Here is a 15,014-nt window from a genome sequence, read left to right as displayed (position 1 = left end):
GTTGGCAGGACCGACCATCTTTGTTAAAGGGAACTACATTTCGTCTCTTCGATGACGTTCATAGACGCGTAAATACGTCGACAGACAGAACAGCCACGAGCCCGGTTGGATTGGTCAGATCTCACAGTTCATAAAGTATTTTTAAGAGGTTTAATAGACATTATGGCAACGGACGACGCTTTTAAGGTGAGAATGTTTTTATACTGCTTATTAGATAAATGCGTTGGCCAGGGCTGCCATAGAAGCTCACATATGTCAAACATGTCAACGTAAATGTAATGTATGGAATCACGCCGATCATTTTACCTTCAGCATGGGTGACCATGATCGTGAACTTCCCACTATTCCTGAACTCTGATTGGTTGAAAAAAATGCTGCACATGCGCGATTAGCTAGACAGCATGTAGCGAACAGCTGATCGAGACTTTGAGGTATTAATATGCACTAATCCCAAATGAAGTTTATGAACCACATCTATTATCTGTTGTAACGTACAGAAGTCTGCAATTAGGAGACCAAGTTGAGGTAGCAAGCAAATAAGAGAAGTCTATCATCCTCCATTGCGTCACCTACCATAACAATAGGTCTCCACCAGACAAAAAAGCGCTTTGTAATCCCCCACGTGAAAATGTCATGATGGGTCATGTCTTGCCCTATGTGGTAAACGTTGTCTGGACTCCAGGAGACGTTGTTTTGTACGTGAGCAGTGTATATGGACACCTCAATTCATTCAAATTAATGTTGATACTGAAATCATGAATATATATGAAATCATGAGAAATAAATGAATAAGCATATTACAGCGCCACATCACCAGCACCACAGATAGGGGGCGATAATGAGTGTCTTTTGTTCTAGCCTCTAAATGTATCACTCATCATTACTCATCACGATTCATTCATTAATGATTTGAAGAAGCCCTGAAAATGCCACATTGTTGGTAGCTCCCAACCTCCCAACCTAATGTCTTGTAGCATCAACTGACATTGATTGTGTAACAGGGTTGCCGCTGGGTCATATTTTCAATCTGTGTTGATTCTCTTTTCAGGTTTCCTCTTTGAAAGGCAAAGTGGCTCTTATCACCGGTGCCAGCTCGGGAATTGGGGCCGGGACGAGCATCATGTTCGCTAAGCTGGGAGCTCTGCTGGCTCTGAACGGCCGTGACGTGGAGCACCTTACCAGCATAGCCAAACAATGTGTCGAATCTGGGGCGGCTGAGGTAGCATAGAGAATGTGTTATTGTCATATCAGATAGGCCTATGGGTGAATTCGGGTAATCTGGGACATTGGGTAATGTGGGTCACCTGTGTTTATTTCCTGTTCTAATCAAATCTAGTCAACAGGATTTTTTACTATAGGTTTGGCATGGATGTCTTGAGACTGAAATCCACATCGCTTCATAGGGGCGAAGTCACAGAAAAGAACCGGAGCTTAGGTCCCACATTATCCATTGTCCCAGATTGAATTCACTATTAAATTTTTTTTTATTTCAATTTAACTTGGTCTCATTACAAGCTAACCTCATCAAACTGAGAATCAGTGTAACATATGAGACGCTGAATGACACGTTCCCTCTGCTGTCCAGCCGTTGCTTGTTCCAGGGGACCTGACGAACGAGAACACCGTGAAGACGACAGTAGAGAAAACTATCGCTCACTTCGGCAGGCTGGACGTCCTGGTCAACAGTGCTGGTATCCTAGCAATGGGCAGCATCGAGACAGGTGACCTGGCGCAATATGACAAGGTCATGAACGTCAACGTCAGGTACGACATGGACTGAAGGATATGATTTTTTATTTTTTTTTAATGATATCTAGAATTACAATTCAGTGAAGACCATTTCCTTGAATGATCTACCCATTTCCTTGAATGATCTACCCATTTCCTTGAATGATCTGCCTCAACTTAATTTTATCCTTTTCAAGTCAACACAATGTACTTTATGTCATGTGGGTGAATATACTTGATCTGCTGACTAGATAAATATCATCTTAAATTATATTTTTTAACAATGTTTTCCAGATCAGTTTACCATCTAACGCAACTCTGTGTGCCCCACCTTATCAAGACCAAGGGTTCCATCGTTAACGTATCCAGTGTAAACGGCCAGCGATCTGTGAGTATCAACCGTTCATTCTGTATACGTGTGAGTACCTCAAACATGGTGTATTGTGGTTCCTGATTTACAAGCCATTCTTCTTTGTTGTAGTTCCCAGGTGTCCTCGCCTATTGCATGTCCAAATCTGCCATTGACCAATTCACACGATGCATAGCACTCGGTAAGTGATCTTTTTTCTCTCTCATAGACTTTGTATACTCTGTATATGCATACGCTGTATGCATTCATATAATTGCTTTCTCTGTTTAAAATGACGGTTTCCTCTCTTTCATATGACTGCTTCCAGAGCTGGCGCCAAAGAAAGTGCGAGTGAACTCGGTTTGGTATGTCTGGTCTATGTTTTCCTGTAGTTCAATCAGGACACTTATGTTGATTTAACATAGTTTAATGAAAAATGGTAATACATGAAGTTTGCCGTAACTGGATGCAACTACACTGCTCCCCCGCCTGAAGTTTACAACAACATGAAATACAATTTCACAATGACCAACAAGTGATACTCTCATAGCCATAGCATTATATTGTTAAAACATGGTGGAGTGTTGCATAACTCGGCTCTTTAAATATTGTCTCTGATCATGTGATCAGTTATCACAAAGTCGTGTGTGAAGAATAGTGTTTTTCTGTGTATGACTTTGCTGTCTTTCCTCCTCAGTCCTGGCGTGATCATAACAGATGTCCACAAGAGAGCAGGGCTGAATGACGAGCAGTATGCGCAGGTACAGCACACCATCACATTATTCAAGACCATGTCGAATATGGGTATGGGAATATGGCAGTGTCAATGATTGAATGATTGTTCACAATAACCTTTGTGCACATAACTATTTTGCGCTGCCTACTACTGTTTTATTGTTTAATTTAATATTGTACATGTATTTATTTTCTATTTTTTATTTTCTGCAATTCAGTTAGTTAGGGTGCATTTTGTTTGAGCATTTGGGACGTTTTGTTGTATATGTACATTGTTTCTAACATTGTTGAGGCCCTGTGTGAATCAAGCCTGTCACTACTCTGAACCTTTGAACCCTAGACATGTGTAGATCTGAAAGGATTTGGATTGGTTTAAGCGTGATGGTAGTTTCCACCTAGCCTATCAGTCTGTGTAGAGTAAGACAACATCACAACCTACCACAGGAGTGTGTCAATCATCGTAGCACCAAGTCTCAGCACCCCAGGTTCTTTCTAGTTGACTAGAAACCCTGATTATCATTAAGGCCAATGGAGAGGCCACCGAAAACAGACGGCGCATAGCCATTGACTTTACTTAGCGTCAATCTCCCACAGCATCCCCCCCTCCCCCTTGCGATTAGCTGAAAACAATAACAAATACTTTACTCAGTAAATTCACTTGCACTTAGGCCAGGTTTGAGTTGTTGTTATTCCAGGCTTATATGTGCTCTCTCTCCCCCCCCTCTCCACCAGTTCCTGGAGAAGTGTAAGCAGACTCATGCCCTGGGCAGACCAGGGGAGGTGGAAGAGGTAGCCCATGCCATTGCCTTCCTGGCGTCAGACGCTGCCACCTTCATCACCGGGGTCAACCTGCCCGTGGATGGCGGTCGCCACGCCATGTGTCCAAGATGATGTGTCTGTGTGGCTGTAATACAGTACATTACCTGAAACGTCTTTATTTGCGTCATTTGTGTATCCGCTAATACATGCAGCCACAGTATGATCAAATTGAGAGTATGCACTGATCCTGGGTTCAGCTAAAAACTGGAGATTAGTCGTGACAATATTAGTTCCATGATATACAGTACTCCATGACCGGAGGCTTGGAGAGGAGGTTGGGCTTTGAGTGTGGCAAGAGTGGCCTCATGTGGTGAGGATGTGAAGTAGAAGGAAAAGCTCAATTACGTCTGCTGCCTACACACACACATTTTTCAAAAGTGAAGACCTTTCATATTCAGTAATGCACGTGCTATTTTACGTAATTATAATTACTTGAATAAAAACCTTTGGGTGTGCAACTGAATAATTCATTAGAGATGTTTTATAGAAGAATGACCTTCATCTCAAGGTGTCATTGCTGCTCGCTATACCGCAAACTGGTTTGATGAGTACTTTGTATGTGCGAGAGAGAAGCAATGGAAATATGCAGATCGACATGGGTTTCAAATATTTATTGAACACCTGAATGTTGATGCAAGAAAATGAGTCTTGGAAAAGTATTGAAAACTAGAAGCAGTAAAATGTAATACTGAGCTGACAAATGATCTGAGGCAAATTCACATGATGATGATGATGATGATGGAATTCTACTGCTTTCCCTGTACAATAATGTAAATAATTGTAAGTTGACTCATGGGATGCTTTATGTGTAGAATGTCTGTATGTAGTAATGGAAGGCACTTTGGGCTGTGGAGCGTAGAGGTACAGTATTCTGAGCTTATAGGTTGGTGAGACTGATGACCACCAGAACAGAGCATTCACAAACATTGTCAACATTCACGAGTTAAGTGTAAGAGCATTGGAAATGGTCCATATACAGTACAGTTCTGATTATAAAAACAAATATAAAACAAAATCTTTGGAGCCCCAAATGTACACAAAATGTAAAAAGAAAAAGAAAATAACGCTCTGCGGAATCACGGATGTGAAGTGGATGTTTGGTTTAAAAAGTTACAGAAATGTGTGTAGTTGCAAAAAAAATCCAAGGACATTTAAATAACATAAATTAGCATAATGGGATCCATTGTATACAACAAAGCTCGCATAATTATACACATTTACATTTTCAACAAATGAAAAAATAATACCTACATTTTCAATAATGACTTCTGACTCATACAAAGGGGGTAGTACAATAACGATGCAGTGAAATAGCGGTTTTGCTAGCTTGAAAGGTGTATTCTCTGATAGTTCCTTGTTTACCATTCATACTGTATAAGACGTTCCCTTTAAAGTAGAAAAGGCCATTAGATATAGTTTGTCTGGATAGAGTAAGACAACATCACAACCTACCACAGGAGTCAGTCAATCATTGTAGCACCAAGTATCACCACCTCAGTTCTTTCTAGTTGACCAACCCAAGCACCATGTAGCTATGTGAGGGATGGGAGGTAGACAGATTATCTGACTGACACACTCTTCTGGATCCTCTCTCTAGCACCATTTGCCTCACGTTACTGGGGGGAACCATACATACAAAACGTGTGTGTGTGTGTGTGTGTGTGTGTATGTGAGCATGACAGTTCTTCTTAGACAGACAGGCTTTTTCAGCACAAGCAGACGGAGGAGACTTCATTGCCAGACTAGTCGGGAGAAAACGAAGACAGCACATCTGTGTGCATATGCTGAGCTCACTACACCTGAATGTTATGATAGCCTATATCAAATGTGGAGATCTCAATGTAAACCTGAATCGCTTGGAAAGACTGCATACCCAGATATGTCTATTGCACCTTATGTTACGATATACAGTATATATACTGTACATGTACAAATAATACATGTATGTATGTATGACTTTACAATGATAAGAAGTACTGCATAGGCAAATACATTGACGATCAATCCCCCAATTACTTTCCACGTGTTGATAGTTCGTGAAATTTGGTGTAAATCAAATCTTGAAAAGGAATAAGTTAAAACTCCCATGAGTGATCAGTCTAAAGACTGTCATGTTTCCTCTCACGCAGGCATCCAGGGCTTGTGCGACAGCAAAAAAGTTCCTGACAACAGCCCAAGCTTCTCCTCTACTCCTCAGGCGGAACCGTAGTGCGAGACGTTCCAGTATCTCTGCAGTTCTCCTGGTCCGTCCCTCTCTAGCGCCCCCCTTCCTGTTTCTGCAGTCCGAGCATATGCTGGAGGAGTACGGGGGGCCTATGTCTCCTGATGAGCCTCAGTATGCAGGGACAGGGAATGACCGTCCCCATCCCCCTGTTAGTCACTCCTATGAGGAGGCGTATTCAGGACTCAAACAGGCCTCTACAAGAAGCACACAGGTCCGACCTCCAGGTGGTGGTGTGAGCCAGGCTCTGTAGCAGGCAAGCTGTACACATCCACTATGGGGAGTAAGTTGGGGTCTTGGCTCTGGAAGACGAAATGGGTCTGATGCCAGCGGCCATCTTTGATCTGAAATAAATGGTGACATAATGTTATGATTATGAGAGTAGTGTAGTCTATTCTTATACTCACTGTGTGCAAGTTAGCGTAGCACCCCCTATTATCAAGTGCAGATATGCATTTTAGGATACCTTCATGCCACACAGGTTTTAAATATTGTTGAACAATCAACACTGAGTTTATTGAGTTCAGAAGAATCCTAGCTAACATGCAACATGCCAATAAAAAAACGCAAATTGTCTTGGTTTATCCGTCAATTGTCGGTGTGATACTTGAGGAATAGAGTTAGAACCCACAGATACCGTACATCTCACAGCATATCACAAAAAAACATTTCAACCAGCTTAACAAGTGAATGTACCCAGCAGTCATCCCTCAGTACGTGGGGCTCTAGGAGATCTCCTGCCTCGATCATTTCTCCACTCCAGGCCTTGAAGCGCACAGCCTTGGAGGTCGGCCTCAGGGAGGGGCCTGCAGCCCACACGGGAGCGTTGAGGCAGTGGACGGTGATGTGTTGGACCGCGTCAGAGCTCAGGAGGTGGAGGAAGTTCATCTGGATACGGCCCACTCCCATCTCCAGCTGCAGCAGGAATCAGGAACAACTGTCACACATTTTACGCAGCACGATACGTTTCATTCATTGTTGTGGATGCTTATTTAATCATTCAGAGTTTTATTTTGCTTGCCATTGACTGAATTTGAATAGACGGTGATGATAAAATGCTACTCTTTCAACTATGGTAAAAAAAAAAAAACGGACTTCTGCTATGATATTGTAACTGCTGTATATAATAAATGTACATCATCAACTGGTGATGATATGAAAAAATTAAATAAAAAAACTCTTGAAAATCACTCAAATAAAGATATGATGTGAAAGGAAGGTGAGGATGACCTTGGAGACTGTGACGGGTTTCAGGCAGGTCTGGCCTCCACTGGTGAAGTTGCATGTCACCTCAATGGTGTCAGCAGAGCAGCCTAGGTTTGGGTCAATCCAGTAAGTGCCTGTGTACAAGCAAATCAGACTGAGTGAAATAGGAGTTGGGATACAGTGGACACTAAGTGGATACAGTTCTATCATGAGATTGGACACAAATTGACAGTTAAGTGAGTGGGGGGGGGCACCTGTAGGGGATATCTCTTCTTTACCTGTGTTGTTGTTTTACAAACCTTGTTGTTTATCAAAATGTGATTGATTGATTGACTGATTGATTGGTTTATTAACCATTTGTAGCCTAACCAAATGACTGAATCCTAATAAATGTTTCCCTGTGGAACAAGTGTTTTCTGTGTCTCAGGTTGCCACTGTGGTTGTTGCTCACCGTCGTTCATCCTCTGTTCACAGTCCTGGAAGTCTCGGCAGATGCGGGCGGGGTTGTCGTGGGTTCCTAGAGGATTCTTCAGGCTCTGGATCAGAGAGCTGAGGTAGTGGAGGGTCTTAAAGATCTCTGTGCCCTGGTCCAGCATGGGCAGCTCCATATCCTGGTAACTCTGGATTGGATGGGAAAGAGACAATGGTCACACTCTACTCCCTGTTTGTAACGATGGGAAATAAACTGCCACTACTGTCCGTAAGAGTGACATGGATATTATGCTAAAGGCCCTGATGAGTTACACAGATATGACATGATATGCTGAATAGTATAAGGCATACAACAGGCTGATTTGTGGCTGATATTGTTATTTTATTGTTTATGACAGTTTTTTTTTTTGTCTCAAATGCAGTCTTCAGTGTTGTTTCATTAAGCTTTTTGTGTGTAATTTGTTATATTAAGGAGTGACAGGTAAATACACATTTAAAACCATTAGTCTTTCTATGAATCACACACAGAGGGATCATTGATGTTCTGGCAGGCGTTATCAGTTCAGCCAGGAAACACTGGGATTGATTACCGACAGAGAACTCACCTCTGACCTCAGTGCAGCATGGGAATCTATGATGAGTTGAAAAGCAGTACTAAGAGCCTCCTTTTTCTACAAGAGAAGATGCAAAGGGACACAGCATGACCCCCCTGAAACTTCCTCTCTCCCTTAAGTTATGAGTCCAGTTAAACGGTAACTTACAAATGACAGAGGAGAACCAGGAAGGCCCTAGTAAACAAGACAAAGGAGGACAATGTTTTAATTACATGGTTTGTATGTACAGTAATAACACTTAAAAGAGCAAACACAGAAAAGGAGTGAGAGGATATTTTGATAGAAATAACAGAAAAGACTTACTGGGGGTCCAGGTGATCCACGAGGACCAGGAGGACCCTGCAATAATACAGAGGAAAAACAGTGAAAACGAGTTATTATTAATTTACTGGCCAATGCTGCTACTGAATATTTAATAATTTCTATTTGGAGATACATATTAAGTCACTGTTCTAGCGCACAGGAAAGATGTACATACTCTCGGTCCTTGTACCCCCTGTTAACGGAAACAAAAAAATATGAGAATATGTTAAATGAAAATGGAGCAATATGGCCATTTATATACACTTGACAGAGAAAATGCAACTGTTACACAGAATAGTGCAGTCTGGTTCTCTTCATGTAAGCTCCTAATGGCAACAACAACAATTCAAAATCGGTCTCAGATGGTGTCTACTGTCCTGGTGTGTCACTGTGTGGAGAATTACAAATAAAGAGCACAAGCTGTACACATAAACTACCGTAACGGTACATAGCTTATACTTGTATATACCGGTACCTCTAAACTACTGTACATGGCATACTGTACCTATCACTATCATTGTCATGTTCTTATCATGTTTTTTAGATCACTATTTGCACTGTTTAGATGCTAAACTGCATTTCGTTGGTACTCTGCAATGACAATAAAGTTGATTATAATCAACAACAAAAAAATCTGAAGAGGAACATGAAACGGTCTTTAGACAATGGAGATGCATCTGTGCTTAGTAGTGTGTACTCCATACTAGGCAGTGTGTACTCCATGCTAGGCAGTGGCACCATGTGGTGCCCACTGTAAGAGAACGGACTTATCAAAATAAGGACACGCACCGTCTCCCCTCGAGTCCCCTTGTCACCTTGGGGTCCCTGATGGAGAGAAGGAGATAAAAGAGAAGTGGAATCACTTCATCACTGCCAAGAAGATAGAGGGATAACATGTTCTTTGGCAGATGTGGGGTACATGAGATATGAGGTACATACTGTATTACCACTGGGGCCGATGATCCCGACAGGGCCAATGGCACCCTCTTTCCCCTTGAGAGAGGGAGGCATACACACACACGCACGCGCACACACACACACACACACACACACACACACACACACACACACACACACATACACACACATCATTAGTGATAGGCAAATAAGATGAGGCTGTTTCATAGGGTCAAGATTACAGTATAACATGTACATCCTCTTGTAGTCATTCCACGCTCCCCTTACCATCAAGCCATGTGGTCCTTTTGGTCCTTGTATCCCAGCTGGACCCAGATCTCCTATAGGTCCCTAGAAAGATACATGAATGTATTGATAATGCACACTAATGCACAGACTAATGCACACAATCCACTATGTGAAACACTGCTTCATCTAACAGCAAGGGTTTGGTACAGGATGAGTGCAAGGTGGCATCACGTCATGAGTCCTGCAAGTGACTGAAAGTTGTGTTTTATTCATAGAATTGGGAGTTAATTTGGTCTTGATGAGGAATCAATGACATCTGCATTGCTCCATTGTGCATTTCCTGAGTTGGGCAATCTTCACTTTAACACGCAGCCAATGAATGTTCATCTGCCCCGCAGTCCTCTGAGGCGAGACTGTTACTGTATATCAAATTGAGATGCTGTAGGAAAATATCCAAGTAGAGCACTGGCAGTCACAGGGCTCTAAATCACAGCCTCAAGGTTCAGTAAAGCCTGTATGGTCATTATTTACACAGCTGGCTATCACCTGTAGAGGAACATCACCAAAGACGTGTGTGTTAAGCGACATTACGCAGTGGGGCGCGTAAGAGTTGCCATGTACCGTAGTCAATTTGGAAGTCTTTTTACAGATTTATCCCCTTCAGGGCAAAGACAATAAACGCTAACAAACGCATTGGACGCAATAAATTCCTTTCAAGCATCGTATTCATCTTTCACCGATCTTCTGATTTACCACTGAAATAGTTAATGCCCTTTGGCGTCGTTTGATCGGAACCATATTTTTGGCCCAGGGCTCGGGGGCTTAGAACTTCATCCTTGTGGGGAAACTTTTATAGACAGTTCACTTTAACGCTTTTAGATCACATGATGACATCGGTGCTGGATGAAAAGGGATGGAAGGAAGCGTACCTGTGGTCCAAACATCCCGAGAATCCCGGGGAACCCTGGTGCGCCTGTGTCACCCTGAGGAGAGGACAGAACATCACCAATTTTAATAATTTAATTTAGCAATTTAGCAGACGCTTTTAATCTAAAGCGATTTACAATTACGAATTACAGGGACATTCCCCCTGGAGTAACTGAGGGCTAAGTGCCTTACTCAAGGGCACGGTATGGTTTCAGGCGGGATTTGAACTCACAACCTTCCGATCACAAGCCCAACTCACTATCCACTAGACCACCACTACCTCACCACTGCTATCCTATTCACTTTAAAGGGCCACCAGATAGCCATTGAGTTCTACTTACATTTTTACAAACAATGGCACGATGACACAGTAGCTTAGCAAAAAAAAGGAACTAGTTGGTACCAAAGAGGGTTCTATATGGAGTACAAACAGGCTCTTCAAAGGGTTCCTCCTCAGGGACACAATTAAAGAACCGTTTTTTGCTAAAAGTGTATTGCAGTATACTTATATTATACTCCGTCATAATCATGAGAGTAGAAGAAGATGGCATGGTGATGAGTTGTATTTTACGTATAGTATGATGATGGTACTCACAGGCTGTCCTTTGGCACCCTGGTCACCCTGTTTCCCTGGCAACCCCATCCCACCAAAGAAGCCTCTCTTCCCCGGTGGTCCAGTCTGGCCTGGGAGACCCCTCTCGCCCTGTCAGAAACACACATTGACCAACACTAGTTCAGGAACCAGCACAGTGAAGAGAAGGTATATTTAGAATGGGATGTTATCATGGTCAGTTGTAAAGTGGTGAGTCAATTTACTGGTTGGGTTTCCTACAAAAAAATACACTTCTGTAGTTAACATGGTGGGGGTTAACAGCAGTATATTCTGTGCGGCAGTCGGTTCTCTCACCTTGGGTCCGAAGAAACCCTGAGCCCCGGGAAACCCCGGATACCCTGTTTTACCAGCCAGACCGGCTTTGCCAAAGACACCAAACTCTCCGTCCTCTCCTTGCTCCCCCTGACAAGTGGACACAACGAGATGGAGATGACTGAGGTGTCCCTAAAGCAGGAACAACCACAGCCATAGCTCGTTTCAGTCATGCACTGATCAAGAGGACCCCTCCACACCTTGACTCCTTTGTCCCCGTCTTTCCCAGGATGTCCGTCCATTCCGGAGGGACCTTCGTGACCCTCTTTGCCCACCACTCCCCTCGGCCCAAGAGGACCCTCCGGACCCTGTGAAAGAGCCACATGAATTGATGCATCACTGCCTGCCATCTTATACAACGCAAGTAAGTACATGTTGCTTATGTAAGTGTTGTCGAAGCTAGCAGTTGTTGACAGATTTTAAACTTAGTTTACTGACAAAGACCAGGCGTTCTCTACTCACTGGTGGTCCTTTGGTCCCAGCTTCGCCGCCTAACCCTCGTTTTCCTTTCTGACCCTGGTTTAGAGAGTCAACAGCCCAGAGTTCACACATGATGTCATCGTAACAGAACAACGGGTTATCATCATCATCATCATCATCATCATCATCATCATCATCATCGTCATACCTTCATATGGATTACAGTGGTATCAAAGCCATATTGGTACTGTATATGTATATCATATTGGTTCAGAGAAGTGTAATGAAGAAATGACACAGGACACTATAGTCGTGATCATTTGTCCTTACTTGATCACCTTTGGATCCTTTTGGTCCTTGTTGCCCGCTTGGTCCAGGAAGTCCCTAAAATATAAATAGATTATGATAATCCTTGTATTTTAATAACAGGTGGACATTTTGGTCATTTTTCTACTTGTATGTAAACAAGAGTCAACTCCTAAACACAACTGCTTACTTACAGGAAGTCCAGTCGACCCAGCTTTGCCTCTTGCTCCGTCTACACCTGGCTGGCCCTGATAAAGAATCCCATTGTTAACATTTTCCGTGCATGACGCGAGGTGTATTCACAAAACAATATTGTTGCCTGCATTGTTGTTCGTAACCCTAACTTGACTACCATAGTGATTATTGTCACTGCAAAGCATCCTGTAGCTCCTGCCCTTGATAAAAGATCATGACATATGACATAATCTCAATTATGACAAACAACGTTCCACTCACAATGTAGCCTGGGTCACCTGCTTCTCCTCTGTCTCCCCCGTCTCCAGCAGGACCCTGGGGTCACATCATAATCACACGTCACAATGAAGCAGGTCACACCAAGATCATACCAAGACCACACCAACACGACATCAGCGCAGGATGAGATGGAAGAGCACATGTGAGGAACTCACTCTGTCACCTTGAGGACCAGCGGGGCCTTCAACCTTGCTGTCTTCCCCTTGTTCACCCTGTAGGAGATAGATAAGACAGAAGAGACACAGATTGTGCGAATTGAAATGAATGGGATTCATGGTTTTGACCTTTCCAGAACAAAACAATGGAGTAATACAAATCAGGTGTGAGTTTTGCTCTCCATCTCAATAAACAACGACCACGTTGCAGTAAATGTTTCAGTGACTTTGCAGGAGCCAATAATGATGATGTGGGATTCGTGTAGTCTTTCATTGGGGCATGTGTGGTGCATGTGCTGAGAGAGACTGAGAAGGAAACAGTGGAGCTTGCATTAAATAACAACATATTTATGAGTAGTGGATAGGGTATTGATCTCATTATAGAGTAAGCAAGGTTGTCAGTACAAGTTTATTAGTAAACATGAACTATTGCCTGTTTACCAATGGAACAGTTGATCAAATAATCAAAGCAAGTATGTCAAGGCTGTCAAGTCTGTGGCAAATTATCTACGCTTGAAAGCCTTTCCAAACTCAAACAGAATGAAACAGGAAATGCCGTAAATCATAGAAGATTAGAAACAAACATTTGCTGAGATATATTATGTATATTGGTGCACGCCAGTTATCAAATATATTAAATTATTTCTTAAAACAACTATAATAGAGGAAAACACAGGCAATTTGATGACATAGCCATTTGTCATGACAGGAACGAGGGTAAATAATGTGTAGTGGTTGTAACAAACCAGTTACAATAGAGCGAGCTATTAGGCACAGGAGGATTGTGGGAACTGGTACCTTTTCACCTTTTGGTCCAGGAGGTCCCAGTGGGCCCTGAGGTCCTTGATGACCCTACAGTACAGAAGAGGATCCTTCATCACGCACTAGCACAAGGACGACAACACCTCTCATAGCCAATCAATGTTGTATCCAGCATCAAATGACTCATTAAGGCAGAATCCTACATTTGACTTGTGTCAGTGTATTCAGTGATAATAATGTAACTCTCTTGAATTAAAGCAAACACAGCAGCAATGAGTCAAATAGTGTACAGCATATTCTCTTCTGTAGGTGTAGCTCTTACATCATATCCTGTTATTCCTGGGTCTCCTTCCTGGCCCATCTTCCCCGGGGCGCCCTTGGAACACATGACATGGTCAGTCTATTATTACTGTACCAACCGGCCTATGATAAGCCCATCACCCACAACACAAGGCAACCTACACATCACAGCCAAACCTCCGACATTATTCAATAGAGCCTTACCACTGGTCCAATGGTTCCTCTTGCTCCCTTCGGCCCAACGAAGCCCGCCTCTCCCTGCTCACCGATTGGCCCAGTCTCTCCTAGATGACCCATATGACCCTTGCTGCCCTGGAGAGGTGTCATCGTGTGGCAAGCATGCAACAAGTAAGAGAGCTTGCCTTTTAGAGTCACTGAGCGGTTGTTTCACTGTTTCACTGTGTAAACTCATACGCTGTAGGAAAGTCAATGTGCTAAGCACTTCCAGTGTAGTGGCTGGGGGAGACATTTGTTAACAATCACAGACGGCCATTTAACTTTATTCGCCTGTGTAGACAGTTAGGGTGAAACAACAGCCAATGAATATGCCTGAGAGATACACACCTTCTCTCCTGGCTTTCCTCTTTCGCCAAATTTGCCAGATTTACCCTCTTGACCCTGGAGGAAAATATATTGGCAGCGTAAGTCAACAAACAAGTACGCTTTTAAGTGTAGAAAACATGACCTCCACTATCAGGACCATCTAATCATCGACCAAAGTGAGGACAACAGCCTATCTATCTAAGGGATAATCAACGATGAGGGGTGCGGTTATAGGAGAATAATCAACACTGTGGTGGTGGTGGACAACAGCCAGAATCCTACATTTGTCAGTGTATTCAGTGATAATAATGTAACTCTCTTGAATTAAAGCAAAACACAGCAGTAATGAGTCAAATAGTGTACAGCATATTCTCTTCTGTAGGTGTAGCTCTTACATCGTAAAACAGCCAGAGGACCAGGCGTGAACATCGCTCAGCTGCGTTGATTGTTTTCATTTCAACCCTAGCCCTTACATGCATGTCAGGTAGTTGCAGGTCGGATGTGGACACTCACCCTCACGCCCAGTAGGCCAGGAGGTCCGGGGGCGCCTTCCGTTCCTTTCAGTCCCATTTGCCCCCTCTCTCCTTTTCCCCCCTCCAGCCCCATGTCCCCCTTCTCACCCTAAAGAGACAACCACAGGATAGATGTA

The 15,014-nt window shown here is 43.1% G+C and overlaps 2 protein-coding genes across 2 annotated transcripts in view; one reads left to right on the top strand and one right to left on the bottom strand.

Annotated features, from left to right (window-relative positions):
* Positions 1–81: 81 nt before the first annotated feature.
* Positions 82–4,060, top strand: LOC308157649 (3-oxoacyl-[acyl-carrier-protein] reductase FabG). Its single transcript, XM_080531250.1, has 8 exons — positions 82–186; positions 1,049–1,219; positions 1,586–1,764; positions 2,023–2,116; positions 2,210–2,279; positions 2,406–2,442; positions 2,775–2,838; positions 3,545–4,060. Exons 1-8 carry the CDS (start codon positions 163–165, stop codon positions 3,701–3,703), a joined length of 798 nt encoding a protein of 265 aa, XP_080387376.1. The 5' UTR covers positions 82–162; the 3' UTR covers positions 3,704–4,060.
* A 1,989-nt stretch (positions 4,061–6,049) lies between these two features.
* Positions 6,050–15,014, bottom strand: part of LOC308157355 (collagen alpha-1(XXVII) chain B-like) — a gene marked incomplete at both ends in the record, with an annotated part of 60,833 nt that continues 51,868 nt past the window's right edge. Inside the window, 25 exon segments of the mRNA XM_080530902.1 lie at positions 6,050–6,196; positions 6,549–6,767; positions 7,083–7,192; positions 7,510–7,678; positions 8,096–8,161; positions 8,252–8,278; positions 8,408–8,443; positions 8,583–8,600; positions 9,197–9,232; positions 9,347–9,400; positions 9,593–9,655; positions 10,483–10,536; positions 11,076–11,183; positions 11,388–11,495; positions 11,606–11,713; positions 11,868–11,921; positions 12,156–12,209; positions 12,326–12,379; positions 12,588–12,641; positions 12,761–12,817; positions 13,559–13,612; positions 13,845–13,898; positions 14,027–14,134; positions 14,387–14,440; positions 14,879–14,986. Of these exon segments, the coding sequence (XP_080387028.1) occupies positions 6,050–6,196; positions 6,549–6,767; positions 7,083–7,192; positions 7,510–7,678; positions 8,096–8,161; positions 8,252–8,278; positions 8,408–8,443; positions 8,583–8,600; positions 9,197–9,232; positions 9,347–9,400; positions 9,593–9,655; positions 10,483–10,536; positions 11,076–11,183; positions 11,388–11,495; positions 11,606–11,713; positions 11,868–11,921; positions 12,156–12,209; positions 12,326–12,379; positions 12,588–12,641; positions 12,761–12,817; positions 13,559–13,612; positions 13,845–13,898; positions 14,027–14,134; positions 14,387–14,440; positions 14,879–14,986 (1,974 nt within the window).

Source organism: Nansenia antarctica, assembly GCF_963989245.1.
Source record: "Nansenia antarctica genome assembly, chromosome: 5".
In the NCBI taxonomy this organism is placed as follows: Eukaryota; Metazoa; Chordata; class Actinopteri; order Argentiniformes; family Microstomatidae; genus Nansenia; species Nansenia antarctica.
This window is presented reverse-complemented; position numbering and strand designations above follow the sequence as displayed.

Coding starts and splice junctions, on each gene's coding strand:
- LOC308157649 (XM_080531250.1), top strand. CDS start 163: ATGGCAACGGACGACGCTTTTAAG. Junction 1,220..1,585: donor TCGAATCTGGGGCGGCTGAG/GTAGCATAGAGA, acceptor TCTGCTGTCCAG/CCGTTGCTTGTTCCAGGGGA. Junction 2,117..2,209: donor GTGTAAACGGCCAGCGATCT/GTGAGTATCAAC, acceptor TCTTTGTTGTAG/TTCCCAGGTGTCCTCGCCTA.